At 39.5% G+C, this 25,260-nt stretch overlaps 1 protein-coding gene across 2 annotated transcripts; it reads left to right on the forward strand.

Annotated features, from left to right (window-relative positions):
• The first annotated feature begins 480 nt into the window (after positions 1 to 480).
• On the forward strand, positions 481 to 20,621 carry IFT27 (intraflagellar transport 27). 2 transcript variants are annotated; one of them, XM_053468686.1, is made up of 7 exons: positions 481 to 664; positions 11,193 to 11,272; positions 12,526 to 12,585; positions 14,210 to 14,269; positions 18,339 to 18,456; positions 19,075 to 19,184; positions 20,344 to 20,621. In XM_053468686.1, the coding sequence occupies exons 1-7, from the start codon at positions 631 to 633 to the stop codon at positions 20,440 to 20,442; spliced, it is 561 nt and encodes a 186-aa protein (XP_053324661.1). In that variant the 5' UTR covers positions 481 to 630; the 3' UTR covers positions 20,443 to 20,621. The 2 variants fall into 2 exon arrangements, with proteins under 2 accessions (XP_053324661.1, XP_053324660.1); XM_053468685.1 differs by lacking the exon at positions 481 to 664 and having other exon boundaries at positions 11,153 to 11,272.
• Positions 20,622 to 25,260: the final 4,639 nt, after the last annotated feature.

Raw genomic sequence — 25,260 nt, forward strand, 5'->3', positions numbered from 1 at the left:
GTGTTTTGAACTCCACTAACTTAAACGCGTCAACCAACGTACAGTGAAATTTATTCTCAGCAAACCGGTATATAAATTCACAGCCAATGAAGTTGGTGTTGATAGAAGGATACGTCTTAATTAGCCAATCAAAACTCTACATAGCCCGTTAGGCAAACGTTCCGGATGTAAAATAAGTAGAGTTTAGCAATGAACCAATTATAGCCTTGATTTTGTTAACTGACAGACGGCTTGACCAATGAGTAATGGTAGCCGTGGAATCCGCTGGTAACGTTCTCTGGTTGTCATGGAAACAAAAAGAATCGTTTCTAGGGGAATTGTGCGTTATCCGGAAGCCGTTATCAACCGAAGATAAGGGTCCTTAGCAACGCTTGCGTACACCGTTACCGAGCAAACTGAAATTAGGAGTAATATGCACTGAAGCGTGTACCCTATAGGCAGTATATGTCGTGTATGGCTTAGTGGGTAGTATCTGCTTAGGAGGGCATGTAGGAACCATTCGTTGTGAACGTCAGCGTGGGAACTATACAAGCACTGTTGACTTCATAAGCCTTGGCTGTTTCAGGACACACTATCGGTTGGCTAGAAGTTTACTTGTGCCTGTATTCTTTGAGAGGAGCTTGGGACGTCATGGTGAAGCTGTCTGCCAAGTGCATAGTGACAGGTGAGTGGCCAAAAGACCCTCCCTGTAGACTAGTCTTACAGTACTGTTTAGCTGTCTTGGGAAGGAAGTGTCAAAGTGGTGCTGGCTACATGCTATATAGAGGCGGTAAATTTATTATTTATGGTTTATATGTATTTTTATGTTAATTCTTCCCCCAGTAGGACACAGGGGAAAGCCAGGTTTCTCCCCTGTGTCCCCATGGAGAGACGCCCTAAAGCTGATTGTCGGGGAAGTGGGAGACTAAATTGTGAATTGGGACACTACTATTGTGCCATGTACTGCTTTTACAGTATTATGAAATTAAAATGTCTTAAAAAAATAAAACAAACCATATTAATGGTGGTAGCTACCCCCCCCCCAGCTTAAACGTGATTTTCTTGGATGTTCTGTTTTACATTTATTAATGAGCAGGTGAGGAATATGTCATTGACCAGTCAAAGCGATCTCCCTTGTACAAAAAAGAAATAAGTGCTTACGTCAGGGCCAGTGATTGGCCAAATAGCACCGCTGGCAGAAAGCCCCATTGTCACAACCATGTACCAACCATGTCTTCTTCATTGGAATTTAGGATGCTGGTGTAGGTATAGCTCTCTTGTGCATTTCTCCAATGCATTCAAGGTGTTTTCTGAGGTTATTGTTCCCTTACTTTGCTGGCACTGAGACAGGCCCTGGCTTGTCTGATCTACCCGTAATTCAAAATGATTATTCTGGGATGCGCCGAAATGAAAATTTTGGACCAAAACCGAAAATTCAGAATTCACTTGGCTGAAAATGACCCCCCCTCCGTTAAAAAAATAGATAAATAATCAAACTTTTATCAAAAGTAGGTAACACACCAAAATTGGACAAAAAAATGCGATAACAATATTAATATATATATAATTGTTAACAGCAATTACACTCATATCATGCCCTGACATACCCAAATTCCAGCATGTACTGTCTGACTTTGCTGTTAGCAATCACACTCCTGTCATGCTGTCACACTCCTATCATGCTAGGTTCTAGCATGTACTGGTTGCCTGGGCATGTCAGGAGTGTGATTGCTGTTAACGATCATATAATTAATATTGTTATTGATTTTTTCTGTCCAATTTTGGTGTGTTACTTACTTTTAATACCAAAATTGGACAAAAAAAAAATCAATAACAATATTATATATGATTGCTAACAGTGATCACACTCCTATCATGCCCAGATAGCCAGTTCATGCTAGAACCTAGGCATGATAGGAGTGTGATTAGAGCCTCCCGATGCCATGCTACCCCCTCCACACACACACACTTACACACCAATGCTATCACATGCACACATTCATTCACAAACATTCGCTCATTTACATACTCATATTCATTCCCTTTATCACGCATACTTGTTCATAAACCCTCCCCCACCCCCTTACCTGAACTGCAGATCTCTCACTCGCAGACTGCTGCTTCCCTCTGTGTTGCTCGCTTCTCTTGTTCCGCCCCCAGGGGAAGAAAGAACGGAGCAGAGTCATGTGACGTGCATTCCGCTGAGTTCCTGCTTCTCCTGGACGGTACAAGAGACACTGCTCGCACACTGTGCGACCAACGCACAGGAAAGCAGCCTGGCCCCTGCGGACAGTTATTTTCTGCCTTTTTTTTTATTTCAGCATTTTGCTGATAATGCACTTTTCGCCCACTGATATATCGGTGCATCCCTAATTATTATCCCTTTTCAACGTTGTAAACGTGGTTTGTACTGTTGTCCTTTTGACAGAGCCACCTATGCAGACAATAATAATGCAAGAAACTTATTTGTAATGATGCTAATTGTGTAATATTTATAAATACTAGTGAGCTGGTATTTTGTTCCTTTTAAGGATGTATGAATTCATACAGATCCATATAAATTAATAGAATGAGTTCATTTCCAGCAGTAAAACTTTAGTTGTCATGGCTACCTGGCTCCTGCTTTTGGCCCAGCATTCCCCTTAATTGTTGATAAAATTGCATTTCTGCCTACCAGTCAGTTATACAAAAGTACTTATTGCAGTTTACCAGACTTACTCACTAATATGGAACATCATTTTGGAAGCTGAAATGCTGTTTTACAGCTTAACCCCCTTAAGAAGTACAAAGGGTTGTCCTTAAACCCATTGATGACAATGCATTGTGAGCCCGTACATGTACAGTCTATGTCCTGGAGGGGTTAAGCAAAAATCCTATTTTATCCTAGTTATTTTCTTTAATCATGTAGCAGAAACAAATTCCACAGTATGTGGTGAAATGCTACTGTATCTTACATGTATAAGATACAGTATAGTATCCTACTGCAGTATCAAACTTGCTGTCACAACTTTTATTATAACCAAGTGCATTAATTAAACCTACCTATGGTTTGTGCTTTTTACTAATGGACTAGTCCAAGTTTTTTCTGCAGTGGGCCACTTCATCAGAAAAGTATGTGTGCGTGGGCCGCACTTATTTTTTACAGAGGGAAAATATGGCCTTTTAGGTTTATAAAGCATATTAATACAGGGTTAATTTAGCAATAAAGAAAAAAGCAGTTGACAAAGTTTTTTTTTGATCAACTTTTAGATGTCATTCTATCAATACTAAATTACTTAAACAGCAAAACAAAATCAGTCCACAAACCATTTAAAACAAGTTTAGCCAAATAAAACTGCACAAGGCTGGAGCAGGCTGTGAGTACAGGCTGGATTGACTGGGGCAGAGCCAGATTTAGAACATCATGGGCCTGGTGCTGAGAATTTTGGTGGTCTTTTTATGGAAATAAAATAGATGGAATCTTTACTCCTCGGCATTGATGTGTACTGGATAAAGATTACATCAGTGCGAGGCAGATAGTATAAGATAGAATCGTATGTGATGGGATTGGGAGTCCATCAGTACACTAAAAAAAAAAAGTAATAAAACACAGGATGCCTGAAGCCACAATTTAGTACCACTGATTCTTTTTGATAAAATACGCAGATTGAAATAGAGTAAATAACACAAAACTTTTACTTTTCCTCTCACTGATTTCTGGGCCTAGAAAGTTTTGTCCTCTGAAGCGACTACAAATTCAGGAGGGTGTTTTATCTCCAGATAAGTAAAATTAAATAGTTCAATATATTCCTACAGAAAGTAAAGTGCCAGGAAACAGATGACCAGAGACACACCAGGACGGGCTCTGCCACACCGACACCCAAACACACACATACCAGGACAGGTTCTGCCACACCGACACCCAAAAACACACACAGCAGGAAAGGCTGTGCCACCCCGACACACAAACACACCAGGACAGGCTGTGCCACCCCGACACACAAACACACACCAGGGCGGGCTCTGCCACACCGACACCCAGACACACACAGCAGGACAGGCTCTGCCACACCGACACCCAGACACGCACACCAGGACAGGCTTTGCCACACAGACAACAAAACACACACACCTGCATCAGGATGGGTTAAGCTACACAAAGCATAAAAAATGCTTTCCACACTGCTTTGTTGTTTGTGTGTATGCCTCTTGTGTATTGATGCCCCAGCCAGGCTCCCCTTTGGTATTACTATAGTCCCCCCACACCCTTGTGTATTGCTCCATGTGTATTTGTGTCCCCAGCCAGCTCCCTTTGTGCATATACGCCCCCACACCCTTGTGTTTTGATGTTTATGTAATGCCCCCACCCCATTTGTACTGGTTAATGTAATGCCCCCCATACCCATGTATATTGTAAACAGCCACCCACCAACCCCCTTTTTGTATTGATTTATGTGATGCCCCAACCACCCTGGTGTGTGCTTATATCCCTCAGTCACCCCCTTTTGATATTATTTAAATGTTGACTCAAGGCAGCCCCCCTTTGTATATGGGTTCACCAATCCACCTTTTTTTTTTTTTTAATACTTTTTTGCTGGCTTCCTTCCCCTGCAGACTGCTCTCCTCCGACATGCTCTTCTCCCCGTCACGAGGAACTCTTCCACGTAAGCCCGCCCCTTTGAGCGCCACATCGCATCCGTTTCAAAATCATTAAGCGACCAGCGGAGGCGGCCACGCGGCCGATTTACAACTCGCAGCCGCAATGGCATCTCTGTGCCAGCCCACGGACAGGCCAGCTCACTGGAAAATCTTCCGGAGGCCTGTCCGGCCCTGCTCACGCACCTCGAAGTCCGGCGGGCCGCATTTGGCTTGCGGGCAGCATGTTGGAGGCTCCTGGACTAGGGTGATTAGTTCAGCTCAGAGGCCTGGGGCAGGACCAGGAAGTTCTGGAACTTCCAATCTCCTCATTCAATACTTGCAAATGCCTTGTGACCCAATCCGCAACCTAAGGACGGTTAGAGAAATGTTAACAGGGAGCAATAATCATATAGGGAACAGGAAGTGGTATATACATTTGGTGGGATTTAAAGTGCCAGTAAAGTTAAAATAAACTTTTTTTTTGGGGGGGGGTTCAATGCGCCATCTGTTGTAGAAGTATAAAGACTCTTTGATATGTATATACACTTATTGTTATTATATGGATTCAGTGGGATGCTAACCGACAGAGGCACACACTCACAGCACAGTATTTGCAGATGTTGATAGCACCTACGTCATCAGGCGGCCCCTGGCCTTAAACTGTCAATGCCAATCCAGCCCTATATGGATTAATTCAGTGTAGGCTAAGAAAGTTAAAACATCCATTTTAAAGTTGGAAGACCTTACCCTCAAAATGTGAAGGGCAGAGATCACCATAGAAAAGACCTATTACGATTTAGAAATTATTTGTGTTAACCAGGTGTTTCATGAAGGAAGATGGTGATTGCACATCTCTAATCTACAAATTCTACTCTTACTATAAAAAGTACGTGATCAGGTAGTTGCTGAAATTTGATAAGGTTAGGGAAAAGTGAAAAGGCTGTGAGAGCGAGAATTGAATATAGTGTAGGTAGCCGTATGATATGCTGTACATGGGGCAAGAAATAGTAAAGATTTTGTTTGCAAATGGTGATGACTTAAAAGCATTTGTTTGAAGGTATGATATTTGGGTATGAGATAGTGAGTGGAAAAAAACTGGCAATCTACAAAGGAGAAATTAATGTTATGCGGGGTGATGACATTCTGGATGGTATTTGGGTCTTTTTGAGGGATTAACAAGATTTTATGCAGATATACAGCCATGAGGTGGCTGACTAGTGCAGTTTTGATTAGACAATCACTTATCTCTAGAGCACTGAATACCTATAATACAGAACAATTTCAAAATTCAACACTAGTACATCCAGATCAGCGAGCAAAAGCCTTGGTAAAGTAGTAAATGAATACAGGGTTCTTGCATAAATTATAAATCAGGCCAAGGTCGTGTTCTCAAATAATCAAAGTCGTATATCACGCTATCATGAACAATCAGTATTATGTCATTAATGGGAATATAAAGGGCAAGTAATAGGAACCAGCTAAAACGGCAATTTACCTACTCTGAGTCATAGGCAGGTTTAAATAGTCTTCCTGAACACGCATCAGATCTGCACAATAATGGTTGTCATGCGTATACTCACTGGGATGCAGCCAACAATTATGTGCTACAGTTTAGACACTGCTGGATAGCGGGACGTTAGTACAAGTTTGCCTGGCTGCATACCATTTACAAATGATCTCTTTTGTGACCTTCCTGGGAAGTCATTGGTCATAAAGGGTTAAGAATTACTTTGACCAGTTCATTTTTACAGGTTTAGCCTTCATGGTAGCCAACAGGCTTTTCAATTAGGTTTAAATGAGACAGGTTTTTCTGGCTATGAAGCTTCGTTCATTGGATTGTCTTCGTTCATTGGATTGGGTTTTGTGAATCTTAGCATGTACAAATACGTCTTGCAGTACAGTGTCTCCATTTCAGAATTTCTGTAATTATGGAACAATTTAGTGCCTATATATTTCAACATTTTTATCAGACTTCATGATTTCCTCCATGGGCCAGGTCTTGCAGAGCTACTGGAAGCAAAAAATACAAATCTTAAATGGACACTCCAGCCATCATATGCAATTTACCGCATAAGTTGTGTGGTCCCTTTAAATTTTTGTGTGGTCCTTTTGCAAATCCACAAAGTGATTCTGAAGAATCCTCCCATATCAGTTTACCCCTTTCTGCTCCCCTGCCCCAGATAAATGCCCTTCGGGAGATGCATTTAGCCAAATGATATACTCCCCTTTAGTCAGCGCCAGCGGTGCCTCTGCTAAATGCCCCGAACAGGAGGTCTGTTTAGACTTCAATGCACATGTGTAAAATCTTCTCATTGATTTTAATGGGCGCACCATCCTGCCACTGATAGACAGCTTCAAGCAGCCAATCAGTTGCAAGAAATGTTAAGTCATTGAGGAAGAAGGTGTTTCGCAACAGGGCTTCTCCTACTGTCTGGTGTCAGGTAAGTGCTTTACAGAGTACTTTCATTTGATTCTTCTATAGTAGAGGTGTCCAGAACATTTTACTGTCGCTTTGAAAGGCTCACAGTGACTATTTCAGTTGATAGCTTTATTATAGCCATGAGTAAAAAATCTATGAAAAATTAGATTCACCAGTAAAATCACCCTTTTCACATCCCTAGTACTCCAGTGTGTGTATTTTTTCTTTGTTCTTCTCTTGGTATTCCAACAGAGAGTATAAAATGGATGACATGGGCTGGAATGAGTCAGTAATGGGGATTTAGACAATTTTGTTATGTTGTTTTTCTTCTAATAGCTCCTTTAACCCCTTGACTACAATTGAAGTGCCTGTCATGGCATAAAAAATATTCCATTGCCTGGCTACAATCGCTTTCTTCTCCCAAACGGTATTGCTGTAATGCCTTGACGTCAAGGCATTCAGCAATGCCATAATCTGCAGCAGAGGCCCTGTCAATGTGCGCCATATTAAATATGTATCTGGCCACCTGTTTAAAAGAAATTAGGAGGCGATCAAAGTACCTCAGGAGAACAAGTCACAAGTGCCATTATGAGGGATTTTGCCTCTCTCAAGATTCAGACCCTAAAGAGATCTTTGAGCTCACCCTGCAGGTTAAATACAGGTACTGCATTCAACCATTAAAGTCAATGGAGCCCAACTTACTAATCACAATGCTATTAGCAAAAAAAATTGTTACAAAGCCTAAAAAATATGGCAACATGTAAAAACTATTTCCCACTAATGTCACCATCAGGGGAATCATCCAGTTCCAACAAACTTAAAAAATGGCCAAATATATATAATATTTTTATATATATAGATATACCGATCTGCCATGACTTTATAGCCACCTACCTAATATTGTTTCGGTGCCACCAAAACAGTCCTGACCCGTTTAGGCATCAACTTCACTAGACTGATCAGGGTGTGCTGGGGTATCTGGCAGCTGATCCTTTAAGTCCTGTAAATTGCGAGGTTGGGCCTCCATGAATGCATCCTTGAGCCATGTGCTCTCCAGGTAAGTGACACGCACCCTGCCATCCACATGATGTAAAAGAAAACATGATTCATCAGACCAGGCCACCCACCTTCTTCCATTGCTCCGTGGTCCAGTTCTCGCGTGCCAATTGTAGGTGCTTTTGCAGTGGACAAGGGTCAGCATGGGCACCCTGGCTGGTTTGCAGCTACGCAGCCCATATGCAACAAACTGCAATGCACCATGTGTTCTGACATCTTTTTATGAGAACCAGTATTAACTTTTGCAGCATTGAGCTACAGTAGCTTGCATGTTGGATTTGACCACATGGACTAGCCTTCGCCCCCCACGTGCCTCAATGAGCCTTTGACACTCACGTGCCTCAATGAGCCTTTGACACTCATGACCCTTTGACCAGTTCTCCGCTTTTCCTTCCTTGGACCACTTTTAACTGGCACTGACCACTACAGACTGGGAACACCCAACAAGAGGTGCAGTAGTCTAACCTTCACAATTTGTTTAGTTTATTTTTATGAGCAAGTCCTAAAATTAGCACTATAGCTTCACAAAATACAGAGTTAAAATACTGGCATTTGAAATATCTATGTAGTGTCTTGTTTTCAAAAATGTGTGATTAGATAAGGAAAATTGAATTGGCAGGTTTCAAAGATTGACCAGATGTCAAAATTCCAAAAAAAAGCATGGCCTTTTAGCCCCAAACAACCTAATAACCATGAGTATCACTATACTCAGGAGATGTTGCTGAATACATATTGGAGACCTGAGATCAAATATGTGTGGGGGAAAAATTACTACAACAAAGTTTAACAAAGGCTGGTAGTAGAATTAATGCATTGAAAGAGTTAAACTACTAACATCTGAATTACCCTGGAGTGTCAAACATATATGGTTTGATGGAGGTAAATTGAACTGATGCCCCAAATAGCACATGGGGACAGAATGACTGGTTTTGAAATGGCAATATACTGCTTATACTTATTGCCCTATAACTTGCAAAAAAATAGAAACATGGGGTATTTCTAAACACAGGACAAATATTAGAATCTCGTTAGCAGTTTTTCTCATAAAAATCACAAAACAATTTCACCATATTTTATATGGTTTTTATAGTAAATTATATGATGTGATTAAAATAATGGTATCAAAAGAAAGTTATTTTTTGTCGTGAAAATATATATAACTTTGTCATTGTCATAAAGGGTACAAAAAACTGTTTTGTCCTTAAGGGTTTAACAATGACAGCACTTGACCAATAGTAGCAGAAGGGCTCCTGGAATTAAAGATTCCACATTTTTTGTATATTTCCATAGTGTAATATTATGTTATACTATATGCAAAAAACACCATTAAGTGACTTCTAGCTTATTATGTTTTGTTCACCAATTATTATTATTGTTTTATATAGCGCCATCAATAATGCACAAGCCTATGAGTTAAATGTTCATCTAAACTAATCTATAAAATACACAATATGTGAGAGAAAAGGACAATAATGTCTTAAAGGCGTACTCTTCAAGGACTCCTGAATCCCATATCAGAGCTGTAGACATAAGAGAGTTGGCATCTTCTACGTCTTAAAAAGAAATACTGAGGCTGGATGTCTCTTACAAGACATGAATACACAGAATCATTTTGAGTGACAGTAGAAGATGCCAACTCTCTTAAACTTTCATCCAGACTCAGGCCTAATACATTTTCCACAAATGAGAAAATACAGAGATCAAATTTCTTTATTAGTTTCATTTACTTTTTGCTTTGGGAGATGTATATATGCTTAAGCACATAACTGAATATTCAATGCGCTATCATTGTAATCATAATAAAATATTAAATTACTTGAAGTGCGGTCGATAGCAGTGTTTCTATATTTTCTTTGAATGATTTCTATTACTCCCTCACCCCTTCACGCTTAACTCCATAACCTGCATCGTAAACATGTATTTTGCAGCTGAAAGCTGGAATTTTCTAAATCCACATGATCCCGTGCACCTAAGGAGAATGACGGCAGAGCTCGAAGCTCTGTGATAGTCAGGGCATTCTGTTTTAGGTGACACAAAATCACAACTACTCATTGGTCTAAAGTGGCCGAGAATGAAGCCACGTTGTGTAGCAGCTCTCTGATTATACACATTATCATGTTGTGAATAAAGAGCACAATGCCACGCCACAGGGTACGTGATTACGCTGGTAAAAAAATTGCATGTCTTGAGTGTGTGAGCTCTGAGTGCCTTTAAACAGACAAGAGTGCGGTCAAATGACTCTCCATAATTGCAGACCCCCAAAGAGTGTATTGCTCTGTATTAAGGAACAACAAATCATCATTGAGAAAGAGAGAGCTGAAAGAGGCTTATTTTTCACTGGAGACTGAATATCTAGTAGTCATCCAGGAAGTAAATGCTTAATTTTGATGTGATTTCCTTTGCTATTGAATTTGGTTTGTTTTTTTTTTTTACTTTATTTTACTGTGCCCCTAAAACATGGGTTTAATGGCTTTATATCTATTTAATATATGACAGATACATACTGTATGTATATGGTAGACATTAATTACCTTGCAGGCTAAAATCACTTAGAGAACAAAAATAGCAGTTGTAACAGCTGAGGAGGTTTAAGATTTTGTGAATTTAGGTATTCAGACTAGGTCATTTGAGAACATAAAGTTGATAGTTGAGGAAGTTGTAGGAAGCCAATGAATTTTCAGCTTCTGTTCAAAGTCACCATACGTGACTAGGATGCCAAATGTACGTGTATTCTGTACGGCATTGCTGGACCGATAGATATCTGATGATAGCTATTTGTGTAACCGAGAGAGACATCTAGAAGAAGAAGAATGTATTTAACATATTCAATTTATGAACACTTCTGCTGTTAATGAACAGATTCTTGTACTTTTAGGGCTATAATACTGTGATTTACTTGAATATATTGAAACATCAGTAAAAGAAAGAGGAGCATTGGGAGGAACGAGAGGAATTTTACCCACTATAGAATATATATTTGAATTATTTTTGGAAGGGATTAGGGTACTCAAAAGGGTTTGCTTTTTTAATCATTAACTATATCATTACAGAGTAGAAGGAAAGACACATTTATTATACTGAATGATTAAATTGCGTTCAATCCTGTTCTGTATGTTCATAGGTGACTCGTCTGTAGGAAAGAGCGCGCTGATACAGCTGTTCCGGAGCAATGGCAGTCATTTCTTGAAAAATTACACCATGGTATGGGACCCATCTTCTTCTATATCAGTGATATAATATGACATGTTCATGGGCTATGTCAGGGGTCGACAAATTTTGGTTTAGATTTAGGAGCCAGCCAAAAAATGTAGGAGCTAGTCAACCCCCCACCCCTTCCCAATTAAGTTTTTATTTTAATATATTTAAAGTTTTGGTCATATCTCCCCTCTCCCTTCTGTCTTCTAAGGCAATCCTCCACCATCATATTTTCCCTTGATATATATCTATTATTGATCAATACATGTAATATGTGTCAAATAGATATTAATGATATTCCCTTTAATAAAGGATTTATAAATTAGTGATTTTTAATAAACTGATAAATCAATACATTAAACTATTAGTAAATCAAGCTACTAATAAATTGATAAATATTAATTGCTAAACAAATTATAACTAGCATACACCATACATTAACAGACAGTAATGCACATGCATGCTAACACCATACACTAATACACACACTATATGCTGACATACAGTCACAGAGCAACACACACCATATGCTCATGCACATTAACACCACACTCTTATACGCATGCACACCCTATCCAACAACATACACCAATACACACCGACTCTAGCACTGTACACACACTATTCATATATATTTACAAAACACTGACTCTGACACTATGCATACACATAAACTGATGCTACAGTCCATTACACAAACTCTGACTCCAGCTCTACATATACATACAGACCGACTCTAAACTATAGCAGACACATAAACATTCGCCCTCTTATTTCCTCAGACCTGTCTGCATTGCGTGCAAGTTGTCTGCCAATGCCTTCTGGGTGCTGTGTGCCTGCGGTACTTGCCTTAGCATCCCCCTGTAGCCAAGGGAGGTGGCTGGGCCTGATACACAAGTACCAGGCATACGGACTAGGCGCCCGGGATTTGTTGAGCCCAGGGCTATGTTGTTATCTAGAATCCTATCACGTTTGTCCATAACATATTACAGTGGAAGTAAAACATGTTACGAAAGGAAAACAATGTAAAGACCAACATGTTATGACATTCATAGTGAATTTTTAGAAACAACTCAAATATTTCTCACTGTGATGTTTGTGTAATGTTTTAGATGTGTAGCGCTTGCTTTAAAATAGTTTCAGATGTCATTGACTTTATGAAGGCCCCTCTACTGTTAAGCTTCCATGTCAATTTTGCATACCTTTGCCACATCCTTATGGCGTGGCCAGCAGCTGACCTTATCACCCGTCTCCTGCAGACCACAAGCATGGATGTTGTGATGAAAACTGTCCTTATTCCAGATACAGGCGACAGTGTGGTAAGTGATTGATTTCTTAAAAATGATTACGGGGGATGCCCACTCTTTCTTTTGCAAGCAGGAAGCTGTAGCAGCCTGGTAGTAAAAAAAAAAACCTCCAAAATTGTGCAATCAGAAAAGGGTAATTTATTTAAAACAAACTACTTGTAATTTTATTCAAGTATAAGCACAGTACGAGTTATACAAACGCATTAAAAACAAATGTAATGGACAAATTGCCAGGATAAATTGTTTTCCCCTGCTCTGATCTGACTTTGTTTTCTCGTTGCCTTCTGATAAAACAGCCATCGGCTTCTGTCCTGGCTAAGTACGTTGATGTGTGAGTTAGCCAGGTATTAGTCTGTTATTGATTGGTGCTTCTAGCAAAGGGAAGGGGGGATAAACCGACCAGCTACCATCCAATTATTTCCTTGTATTTTTCCCAGTGGTTTTATTTATATCCATGCAACTAAACCCTAAAATATTTCTTTTTTTGCTATGGAAAGGAGTAAAAGCGTAAAAATTGCCATCTTTCTTTTCTTACAAAATACTGAAGCCCATGCATGCTTCTGAGTACTGGAAACAGTTTTCTTTTGTTTGGGTTTTTTTCCACTTTTTAATCGCACTGAAACTCCAGTCTTTTGTGTCCATTACAAAAATTAAGCTGTCCTGTGTTTCACCTGGCAGTGTGCATGCGTGTGAACTCCCAATGGCTATGCATGTGTAGATAACCTGCACTGTTTCCACCTCGATCCTGACTCTCGAGTTACCATGCAGCATTTCTCTGTGAAAATACCCCCGCTGGCATTACAGGGAGTTTGCTTCATGAAAATGAACATGCCTGCAACGTAGAATTGTGCAATTCAGCCCATTTAGTCTGCCCACTTTTCCTGATGTAAAGACCTTAATCAGCCCTTGGTCTTGCCTTAGATTCAAGATACATGCATGTTTAAATTCCATTACTTTATTAGCCTCCACCACTTCTGCTGGGTTCCATTTATCTATAACCCTCTCAGTAAAGTTTCCTTATGTTACATCTAGCCTCTGAACATCTAGTTGATGACTTATTGTTCTAACATTTCCCCTCCGTCTGAAATAAACTTCCCTCCTTTACTTTGTTAAAACACTGTAAGTATTTAAATGTTTCTATCACACATCCCATTTCTCTTTCCTCCTCCAGTCTGTGCATATGAGACCCCTTAATCTTTCCTGATATTTTTTATCCTGCAAACCATTCACTATTTTGGTAGCCACCCTCTGAACTCTATCCAATATGTCAATATCCTTCTGGAAATGGAGTCTCTAGAGCTGTACACAATAGGTGACGTCTGACCAGAGATCTGTAAAGCGGCAGAACCATGGCTGTCTTCCTGCAATTAATGCATCTAGCTATATAACCCGACACCCTGCTTTCTGTTCTCGGATGCTTCGCTGCAATACCTGCTTATTTTTAAATCCTGGGTAATTAACACTAGTCCTTCTTTTCTGTTACCAATTTGCCCTTTAAAACAGTGTTCAGGGGTGAATCAAGTGAAACCTAAACTCTTCTTCTTCTTAACCTGTGGATTCAGTATAATCAATAAAAAAAAAATTGGTCTGTGCTGCTGATATGTAAGGTATATCATATTACAATTTTCCCCTGTAGGAACTGTTTCTCTGTGACACTCCTGGCAAAGCAATGTTTTACGACATGACAGAGATGTTGGTAAGCCCACTTTCTTCTATTGTCTCTATAAAAATAATCCCAAATTGGTTAAAATAACAACTTCTTTGTTAGAGTATGACTTGCAGCATCTCGTCTAGAAGCATGTTAATGGAAATCACTCATGAAGTATTCAAGTAACAATGTGCGTCTTTCTTTCTTCCTATTGTTCTATAGTTAAAATTATCTTTCATTCTTTACCACTCTATTTGTAATACAACTCTATTGAAAATTGCTGTAAACTCCTTGAGAAGGATGTTTGTGAATTGTTATTATCTCAGTAATGTTAACCCCTTTAATCCCCTATGGGCGTACTGGCACATCCAGACTGCTAAAATGCATCACATATAGTAAAGGCCCAGCAAAACACCCTACAACCCAATATACTGGCATTTTCCAACTTGTGCCCTATAATGTCCAGAAAACCAAAAAACGTATGCATGTAGGGTATTTCCGAAATCGGGACATTTTATTTGTTACATTTTTTAGTGTTTCTTTCTGTAATTTTGTAAGGATTCTGAGAAGAAAGTATACAACAAATTTGGAGGGGTTTCTATTTTTAGCTAATCATATAACTATGGTATTAAAAGGAAGCTACGGTTTCTCACAAAAGTGAGTACACCCCTCACGTTTTTGTAAATATTTTATATCTTTTCATGTGACAACACTGAAGAAATGACACTCTGCTACAATGTAAAGTAGTGCATGTACAGCCTGTATAACAACACACAGCCAACACACAGCCATTAATGTCTAAACTTTGGCGACAAAAGTGAGTACACCCCTAAGTGAAAATGTCCAAATTGGGCCCAATTAGCCATTTCCCCTCCCTGGTCTCATGTGACTCGTTAGTGTTACAAGGTCTCAGGTGTGAATGGGGAGCAGGTGTGTTAAATTTGGTATTATCGCTCTCACACTGTCTCATACTGATCACTGGAAGTTCAACATGGCACCTCATGGCAAAGAACTCTCTGAGGATCTGAAAAAAGAACTGTTGCTCTATATAAAGATGGCCTAGGCTATAAGAAGATTGCCAAGACCCTGAAACTGAGCTGCAGCACGGTGGGCAAGACCATACAGCGGTTTCACAGGACAGGTCCCACTCAGCACAGGCCTCGCCATGGTCAACCAAAGAAGTTGTGTGCATGTGCTCAGCGTCATATCCAGAGGTTGTCTTTGGGAAATAGACGTACGAGTGCTCCCAGCATTGCTGCTGAAGGGGTGGGGGGTCAGCCTGTCAGTGCTCAGATCATACGCAGCACACTGCATCAAATTGGTCTGCATGGCTGTCGTCCCAGAAGGAAGCCTCTTCTAAAGATGATGTACTAGAAAGCCCGCAAACAGTTTGCTGAAAACAAGCAGACTAAGGACATGGATTACTGGAACCATGCGCTGCGGTCCGATGAGACCAAGATAAACTTATTTGTTTCAGATGGTGTCAAGCGTGTGTGGCGGTAACCAGGTGAGGAGTACAAAGACAAGTGTGTCTTGCCTACAGTCAAGCATGGTGGTGAGAGTGTCATTGTTTGGGCCTTCATGAGTGCTGCCGGCACTGAGGAGCTACAGTTCATTGAGGAACCATTAATGCCAACATGTACTGTGACATCCTAAAGCAGAGCATGATCCCCTACCTTCGGAGACTGGGCCGCAGGGCAGTATTCCAACATAACGACCCCAAACACACCTCTAAAACGACCACTGCCTTGCTAAAGAAGCTGAGGGTAAAGTTGATGGACTTGCCAGGCATGTCTCCAGACCTTAACCCTATTGAGCATCTATGGGGCATTCTCAAACGGAAGGTGGGGGAGCGCAAGGTCTCTAACATCCACCAGCTCCGTGATGTGGTCATGGAGGAGTGGAAGACTCCAGTGGCAACCTGTGAAGCGCTGGTGAACTTCATGCCCAAGAAGGTTAAGGCAGTGCTGGAAAATAATGGTGGCCACACAAAATATTGACACTTTGGGCCCAATTTGGACGTTTCCACCTTAGGGGTGTACTCACTTTGTCGCCAAGGTGTAGACATTAATGGCTGTGTGTTGAGTTATTTTGAGGGGACAGCAAATGTACACTGTTATATGTACAGGCTGTACACTCACTACTTTACATTGAGGCAGAGTGATTTCTTCAGTGTTGTCACATGAAAACATATAATAAAATATTTACAAAAATGTGAGGGTTGTGAGATACTGTATATATATTGTACAATGTATATAGTTTGCATGGGTACACTATTCACAGTAAAGAGGAAAAATAGTTGAATTGACATATGGCAAAAATGGCAAGATTGCTCCGGGTCTCAAGGTACCAAAAGCCACCTGAATTATATTGTAGGTTGATACTTACTATACTTATTGTGACAGAATGACCTGCAACTGGGTCTGCATCCAGTTCACTTATATATATTCAAACCACGCAGATAATATTTCTTATACATTCCGTTCCCATTGACCAAACACATCCAATATATTTTTTTTGCTAAGTGTCCTACCTGGTCCAAGAACAAGTTTATCCCACATTTTCAAACCTTGTTGAGGCACCTTTGCCACAACACTGAAAGAACTTTACAGAAATGGCATCTTTTTTTTGCAGCAATACAAAAAGCCTTTATTTTCCTGAACATAAAGCATGCGATCAAAAGGAAATTACTTTATTTAATTGTACACTACCGTTCGAAAGTTTTGAGCTGCTTAGCTGTTTTCATGGAAAACAAGGACCTTTCTAGCTGTGTAACATGATTGCAAAATTGTTTTCTAATCATCAATTAGCCTTATAAACTTAAACCTGGATTAGAAAACACAATGTGCCATTGGAACACCGGAGTGATGGTTGCTGAACAAGGGCCTCTATACGCCGATAAAGATATTCCATTAAAAATCAGCCGTTTCCAGCTACAATAGTCATTTACGACATTAACAACCTCTGCACTGTATTTCTGATCCATTTCATGTTATTTTAATGAACAAAAAATGTGAGAAATTTCTTAGTGACTCCAAACTTTTGAACAGTAGTGTATGTTCTAGGTCTGAAAATTGAACAAGGAAGCACTATTGTGCTTTTTCTGAGTAAGAACAAACTGATATCGGACGCACTTAGTATCAACTATTTGGTCTCCTCTTTGTCCCTCTTGTCACAATCATTTTAGTGAACAATTCTGTTTTTAGTATAAGCATATTTATTTGCTATGATGTATTTGGGATAACATAATTGTTATTAAAAAAAAAATGCATTGTTGTATCATGTTTTGGCGTTTGGTATCCGTTCAATAACATTACCATTTAAATAAGTCTTACTTGCAGTATTGTAATATGGTCTTAACCCCAACATTGAATGGGAGACACATTTTGGTGATAAGTACAGCTTCCGAATCCTTGTCCAAGTACTGTATATACCGGATGAATTTATACTGAGAAGATAATTGGTCATTTGCATGACAATTACATAACTGATGATGTTTAACACTGCATGAATATGCAATTTGCTCATTTGAATGCTCTGAGAATGGAAGTAATTTTGTTCTGAAAACTTTTTTTTTTTAACCCGAAAGCCTAGAGATATCTCTTCATTCCATAATTTCTGTTTTTGTCTTGTACTAGAGGTGCTGTTCAGACCTACTCTACTGATTTTAACACTTTTGTTAGAAACATATATTCTTATTACCTTTAAATGCCAAGACGTTTCCTGGAACACTTTTTGCCTTTTGCCAGGACCCCTTAATTGTCATGTGACACAGAAAAAGCTTCTTAAAAGTTTGTGTTTTTAAATTGTCCAGATGAAATAATAACATTGACTGGTCGGCTTAGATTTATTTGCTTAACATACAATTAATGTTCTGAGTAGACCAGCACCATTAAGTCGAACATAGGGCAATGGAAGTGGGAACGCTACTGGGTGCCATATGTAGCCATTTGTTTTGTCGTATCATGGGATTAGTACCTTGCTAAAGATTGGCCACCCATTATACTGATCAGACCTGGTTCCTTCCTACAACTACTTCCACTACTACTACTCCTCATGAAGCCCTCTCTCAAATAATAACACGCTCTTTGGATAACTCATATTTTCTTGCCTTTAGTGGGACCAGCCTGGTGTTCTTTGTGTAGTGTTTGACATCACAAATGAGATCTCCTTCAGTAACTGCATTAAGTGGTTGCAGAAAGTAAAGACCAAGACCTCCACCCCTCATGTACCTGGTTGGTGACAGAGAAGTATTCTTGACTTATGGCCCACACACAGCCGTGGCACTTTTCTTTTCTTGCTTTTGCGCTTTACCTCTTACTGAGGTGGCAACCCCGACTGTACTATAATACCTGACCGTGTCTTAGGACTCTTTCCTTCTTCCTGTAGCTCCCCACTGGTTTAAACATGTGTGCTTCATTCATATACACGTACAGTGCAATGTACCGCAGTGCAAGGAAACCACTTCACAGCCTGCTTATCTGTATTTCAGATTCTGTCTATTTCCTGTTTCATTCTTCTAATTTTCTACATGTCTGTTTTATTTTTTTGCATCCTTTATTACTTTTTCTAAACACATCTCCTGCTGTTCTTTATGCTGAAGTAAATCTTTCACTCTCTTAGGTTAATTTTGCTCCCTTCTATGTTTTCAGCTCTATTTAGATCTGTTCTTTATGACAGTTGTTGAAGCTTTCTCCCTCATTCTTTTCCATATCATTATATACGTTTTCCTCCCCAAGATTTCCCTCATTATCTCTATTGTTCCCCATAGCTATACTCAATGTCATTACTTTTCAGACCCTTTTTGCCTTTCTGTTTATTTGAAATTGATTTCTGTTTTGTTTCACTGTTAGGGGTGCTAGTGGGTAACAAAACCGATCTGTCTGCCTGCAGAACCGTGACAAAGACAGAGGCTCAGGAATTGGCAATGAAACATGGTTTGGAGTATTTCGAGACTTCTGTGGTAATGGTTTTAGATGTATATTGTGTAATATTAGTATTATTAACAAAGATCTAATACAATAAATAAGGACTTGTGAGATTACAGTCTTGAAGGTGCAACTTCCTATAAGCGTACATTCTTTAATAGGTCTTTTTAGAATGCCAACCTCTTCCAAAGTAGGATAATGGAGATTTTAGTCAAGCAACGAAAGTTCGAGAATAAACATCTGCTGTATGGTAAAAGTAGTTTAGAATCCAAGCCAAACCCCAAAATGTATGTACACTGTAGATCAAGGATGATATTTCTTTAATTGCTTAATGTAGCTATTGACTGCTTACATTTAGAAACCATACTTTGATTAATAAGAAAAATAAAACCCAATACATTTTTGCCAGTAAGATATGGTTTCCATGCAGTTGGAGGATAACAGTTCTTTAAAGTATCAGTTCCTTCCCATCTCACATTGCTAATGAATGAGGTGATAACAGCAAACTGACTTTAATTTGATATTTTTTGTATTTATTAATATATTTTACATAACATTCTATGTAAAGCTTATTGCAAGGCTCTCTACGAACAGTACTTGATCATGGGAAACGAGCAGGCTTTTAGTGTGAATACTTCACAGAACACTGTGTGAGATGTCTAGATAACCACACTATTGGTATTGCTAACATTTCAGTTACAGTATCCTGTCCCTGACACCTCTGTAAAGAAGAATGCATATTAAAATAATATGTGGGTACTTTAAAATGCATTCTTCAGAAACAAAAAAAGCTTTAAAAAACCTTACCCGAGACAGATACTGCAGCCCTCTGGCTGCCATTGTCATCCTCCTCCATGGTTGGCTTAGAGGAAAGCCCCGATCTCCTGCATTGCGGCTAGCATAGGAGTGAGAAAAGGGGGAAAGCATATGTGTGTGGGGGGGGGTCTGCAGAACCCCCCCCATGCATTTCAAAAAGAAGACTATAAAAATTTAAAGGACCCATGCAGCTATAATATGCATTAAATTACATATGATGGATGGAGTGTCCCATTTAATAAGAAAATGTATATGTTTTAATTCTGGGATTTTGTTGGTTAAACAGGACCCCCCTATTCCTCATGAGTCTCTACTCTATGTGATTGTATGAAATGCATAAGATTGTGTGTGACCTGCTGCTTCTTGACTTTCTTGCAGAAGGAGTTGGAAAACTTCGAGCAACCATTTCAGGCGCTGGCTAAGGCATTTTACCATATGTACCATGAAAGAGTGGAGAACTTCAAATCCTTGGTGTAACATGTTGATCGACATGCTCTTGAAATAAATATCAATTTATTACAATTCAGCCCTTAGATTGAAGTTCAATTAAGTTGAAGTGGTGCATACTGTTACATATAAAAAACAGCACCTTTTGGTCCTGAAGTTATTAATGCTCATTGGTGACAAATAAATGTTTTTTTTCTTCTTATCAAAAAGAGTCTTAATTTAATAGATAGCTTCTTTGGCTTGTTTAAGTATTGTTATAGATATTGGCAGGACATGAAATTTATCTAAATGCTCAAGATCGTTTAGAAGTGATCCTTTGACAACTGTTGCTAGACAAGCAGCGTTGTTTGCAAGGAGAGCGCAATCTGTATTTCTAGCATTGCCTTGTTTCACTGAAAGAAGGTGATTATTTCACTTAAAAAAATAAAAATAGTGTCACTGGTTAAGATTGAATTATTTATGCACATTGACAGGCTGGCAACATATTGAATGACATAAATACAGTGTCAGACCCTCAACATGTGAATGACATATGCAGTGTCAAACTTCCAGCACAATGAATGACTTCTTTAGTCTCAGACCTCAGCAGATGTAATGATATATAGGTAGTGCCAAATTGAGATACTCACTTCATAGCATGATGTACACCTTCGGATTTATGATGTTGAAACAGAATGACACGTGGACTCATTCTCTCCCTGATATTACAAATCCTTTTTTGTAGTGTGCCACAGTGTCAGAAGATGGAGTGACCCACCTTCTCAGTGTCACACTAACCGTTTATGCGATGACACATTTATAAAAGATGGGAGTCTAGGGTGGGTTGGAGCATCCCAATGTATACATTTAATGGAAACATAGAATGTGTCAGCAGATCTATTCGGCCCAACTATTCTGCCCAATATCTGAATACTTTCCTTAGTCCCTGGCCGTATCTTATATCTAGGATAGCCATATGCCTGTCCCATACATGCTTACACTCCTTCACTGTATTAACCTCTACTGAGAGGGTATTGGATGCATATTTCCTAATATTACTTTTAAACCATTGTCCTTCTAATTTAAGACTATTTCCTCCTGTTGAGGTAGTTAGAAATACTGTTGATTCCCTTTATGTATTTAAAAAAAAAATCATATTCCCCCCTGTCACTTCTTTCTTTCAGTCTATACATGTTAAGATTGTTTAACATTATCCTGCAATACATGAGCCAGTTTAGTAGCCCTTCTCTGAACTCTTTCCAAACTATCTATATTCTTCTAAAGATACTGTCTCCGGTACTGTACACAAAACTTAGATCTCACCAGTGCTCTGTAAAATGGTATGTGTACTAGAGGACTGCGAGCGCGGGCGGTCTTGCTGGGGCTGCGGGCAGGAGCGGGCCGTCAGGCACTGTACCTGCGGGTCCCCGTAATCCCGCGCGGTCCCGGTAATCCCGCGCAGTCCCGCAAGGCTGCCTTCTTGCTGCTCCCTTACAGTGTCTCCTATCTTGCTCTGCCCAGGAACAAAACGTGATGTGACGTCACTTCCCGTGACTCCGTCCTTGTTCCTGGGCGGAGCAAGAGAAGAGACGCTGTGAGGGAACAACTCGAGGGCAGCCTTGCGAGACTGCGCGGGAAATCAGGTAAGGAGGCGGGCGTCATTGGCCACAAATGTGGCGGGAGCGGAACACCCACATTGCGGTAGCGGGATTAAAAACAGCGGGAGCGGGCGGGAGTGGGATTAAAAAAGCAGTCCCGCGCAGGGCTCTAATGTGTACTTCTTTCTACTGCTAATACTTCTCCCTATACAGCTAAACATTCTGCTAGCATTTCCTGCTGCTTCATTGTAGACCTACCTACTGAAGGTCTACCTACCTTTAGGTCCTCTGGAAAAATTACCCCTAAATCCCTTTCCTCACATCTTAAGGTTAGGACTGTATCAAATATTATTTACTTTGCCTTTGGGATTTTAAGCCCTAGGTACATTATCTTGCACTTATACACATTAAATATCAGTTGCCACAGCTCTGACCATTTTTACAGTTGACCTAAATTATTTGCCATTTGGCTTCTCCCTCCAGGAGCATCAAGTCTGTCACTCAGCCACTGCCTCCATTCAACAATATTGAAATCCAAACTCAAAGATTGCAGTTTCTGTTCGGAAATCTAAATAATGCAATGTCTACTGCACCACCTTAGTCTATTGTTTGTATAAATCCATAACCATATGAATTCCAAGTTTGCATAAAATGGTTTATTCTGATGTAGGTTATAACATGTGGTGTATAATATTAAACTATTAAGGTATTAGTACTCTTACACAATATCATCAACTCATAAATGATACATACACAACATACTAGTCCTAGAGTGATATATGCTGTAGAAGTATTCTCACATATGGAGAATGTGAAAGCATCTGTTGAAGAATAATATCTAACTAAGCAAGATGTTTACTGCTTATTGAAAACCTGTGATGACTTCACTCTTTATTTTTTATTTGTGTATAACCTACTCATTGGTTTGGAAATAAGGTGCCACAAAATAAAAAAAAGTCCTATAGATAACAAAAATGGAGTATTACAAAATTCCTGAAAACACCTTAGTTTTTATGATGGACAAATGATGCACATTAGTGGTCTGTGAAACTTGTCTTTTAACCTCCAACTGTATCAATAAAATACATGTAGATTCCAAGAACGTGCTAAGAAGAATGCTGTGAAGATTGGAATGTTGAACTATAAACACAACCATACTGTAAAGGATGTTATAAAAGAGCAATACTTAAATCCCTGCTACAGATGCATAATCTGCTGGCTGTGGTTTCTATGCTAATCCTGATAGGGAAGTCTACTGATTTGGTTACCAAATTAATCGTCCGGTAGTACCAGCAGCCCAGATATAACGGATATCCCTGTTGGAACACAAAACATCTGTAAAGTGGCCTGTTATGTGATAAGCAGTGGAGAATGATAATGGGTCACATGAATTCTGAATGTTTCTACTGCTTCTCCAGACACAATGTATGAAAAGCAGCTTTGATAAAAGTTGAGCAACTATGGTTGATGGCACCACTTTTACACTGCTTTTTATACATGGTTCCTATTTAATAATTTGTGACAATCTTACATGTATCGAGATATGTCTGAAGTATTGTGTTCCATCTCCAATTACGGCATTGCACTATCCCTGACAAGCAACGTGTGACATCCTTTAATTATAATGCATCTTGGGACCGGGACATTAGGCTGTAGCTTCCTCAGCCAGAACCTCATGGAATTGTTTCCTGACAAGGCCCATTCATCCTGTAACATACAGCAAAATGGCTGGGGGAGGGGAGAGAAAAATGGCAGAGAGCCTGTCTTAGCAATATACCAAGCCAAACAGAAAGGTGGGGAATCTATGATTCTTAAACAAAAAAGCTACAAGCAAAAAATAATTTTAATATGGATTATAGTAAATTACAACATTTATTTTGTCATGTTGTCCTATACACACTCTGCAATCTAGTGTAGCCTAATGTATGTCACTGCAACATGCAATACAGTGCAGGCATGTGTAAAAAACATGAAATATAGTAAATGGTAAGAGAAAAAATTAATGTACTAAATCATCTTGCAGCAACATTGTACATATTGTAGAATTGCAACACATCCAATGGTAAAGCATTTTTGGCACACATATATTAATAATGTAATTAATGTTATAGAGGAACTTGGAAGCACGCCTTTAATGCTCCACTGATCCATCATTAACCGATACCATACTAGTTTATTGTGTTTGTCCCACTCCATTTTTCTCCACAACCTTTTCACTCCGATCACCATTATTCTTCTAGTACCATGTCCACAATCCTATTGTCGCGTTTCGCAATTTCCGTTATTGCCAATATAACTTTTCTATCTCTCCAGTCACCAGCACTACCACACTTTATTTTTATTGCTCCCTCACTACTGTCTTCTCTCATCCCAGACACTTTTCACCTTCACTATATCTCTCTCCCCCTTCTCCCACTACCAGCTCTCAGTAATCTTGTTTCCACAAATCCTATCCCCACCTTCTCTCCCTCTGTCTTCTTGTACTTTTGCCAGCTGGTGATATCTGACCAAATCCTGTGCCTCCTTTATTGCTCCCTTACCTTTCCTCTGCAGCTCTAGCTTTTAGGAACCTTAATAATCTTATCTACATACCCTGCCACTACTTACCTCTTCCCTATCTCATAACAATGAATGCTTCCTCATTACTTGTTATTCCCTTCTAACTACTCCTTCCACTAACCTTATTGCCACATGCTTCAATAATAAAATTGAAACTGCCAGGTGTGGAATTTCTTCACAGTCTTCCTGCTGCTCTTGCTCCCTCTTTGACTCTGCATCCTCCCATACACTGAACTCACCTTCCTCTTCTACATTAAACCAATTCTCTCTTGTCACTGAAGATGAGGTTTGCACATTTCTTCTTTCCTCTTGTCCAACCACATGCCCCTTTGATCCTATCCCTTCTCACCTTACCCAGTCTCTCTAATCTACTATTGTCTCTATACTAGCTTATATCTTCAACCTTTTCTTCTCTTCTGGACCTGTCCTATCCTCCTTTAAGCATGCTATCATGCATCCAATATTTTTTTAAAAAAACCTCCCTGTATACACCCAACTAAGTGTCTTTACTCCAACTTTTTACTCTTCTTTTTTTTTATCAAGTCTCATTTATTTATAATAATACAATGAAGCATAGTCACAATGGTACAGCAAGATACATCCAGATGAGCATTAAAGACATACACAGATAAATCAGATCAAAATATGCATGTAATAGAGCTGTGCAAGGAATGTTGTACATTGCCAGATCATGGATACATAGTGACAGCCA

This window comes from Spea bombifrons, chromosome 6, assembly GCF_027358695.1.
Source record: "Spea bombifrons isolate aSpeBom1 chromosome 6, aSpeBom1.2.pri, whole genome shotgun sequence".
NCBI classification, from domain to species: Eukaryota; Metazoa; Chordata; class Amphibia; order Anura; family Pelobatidae; genus Spea; species Spea bombifrons.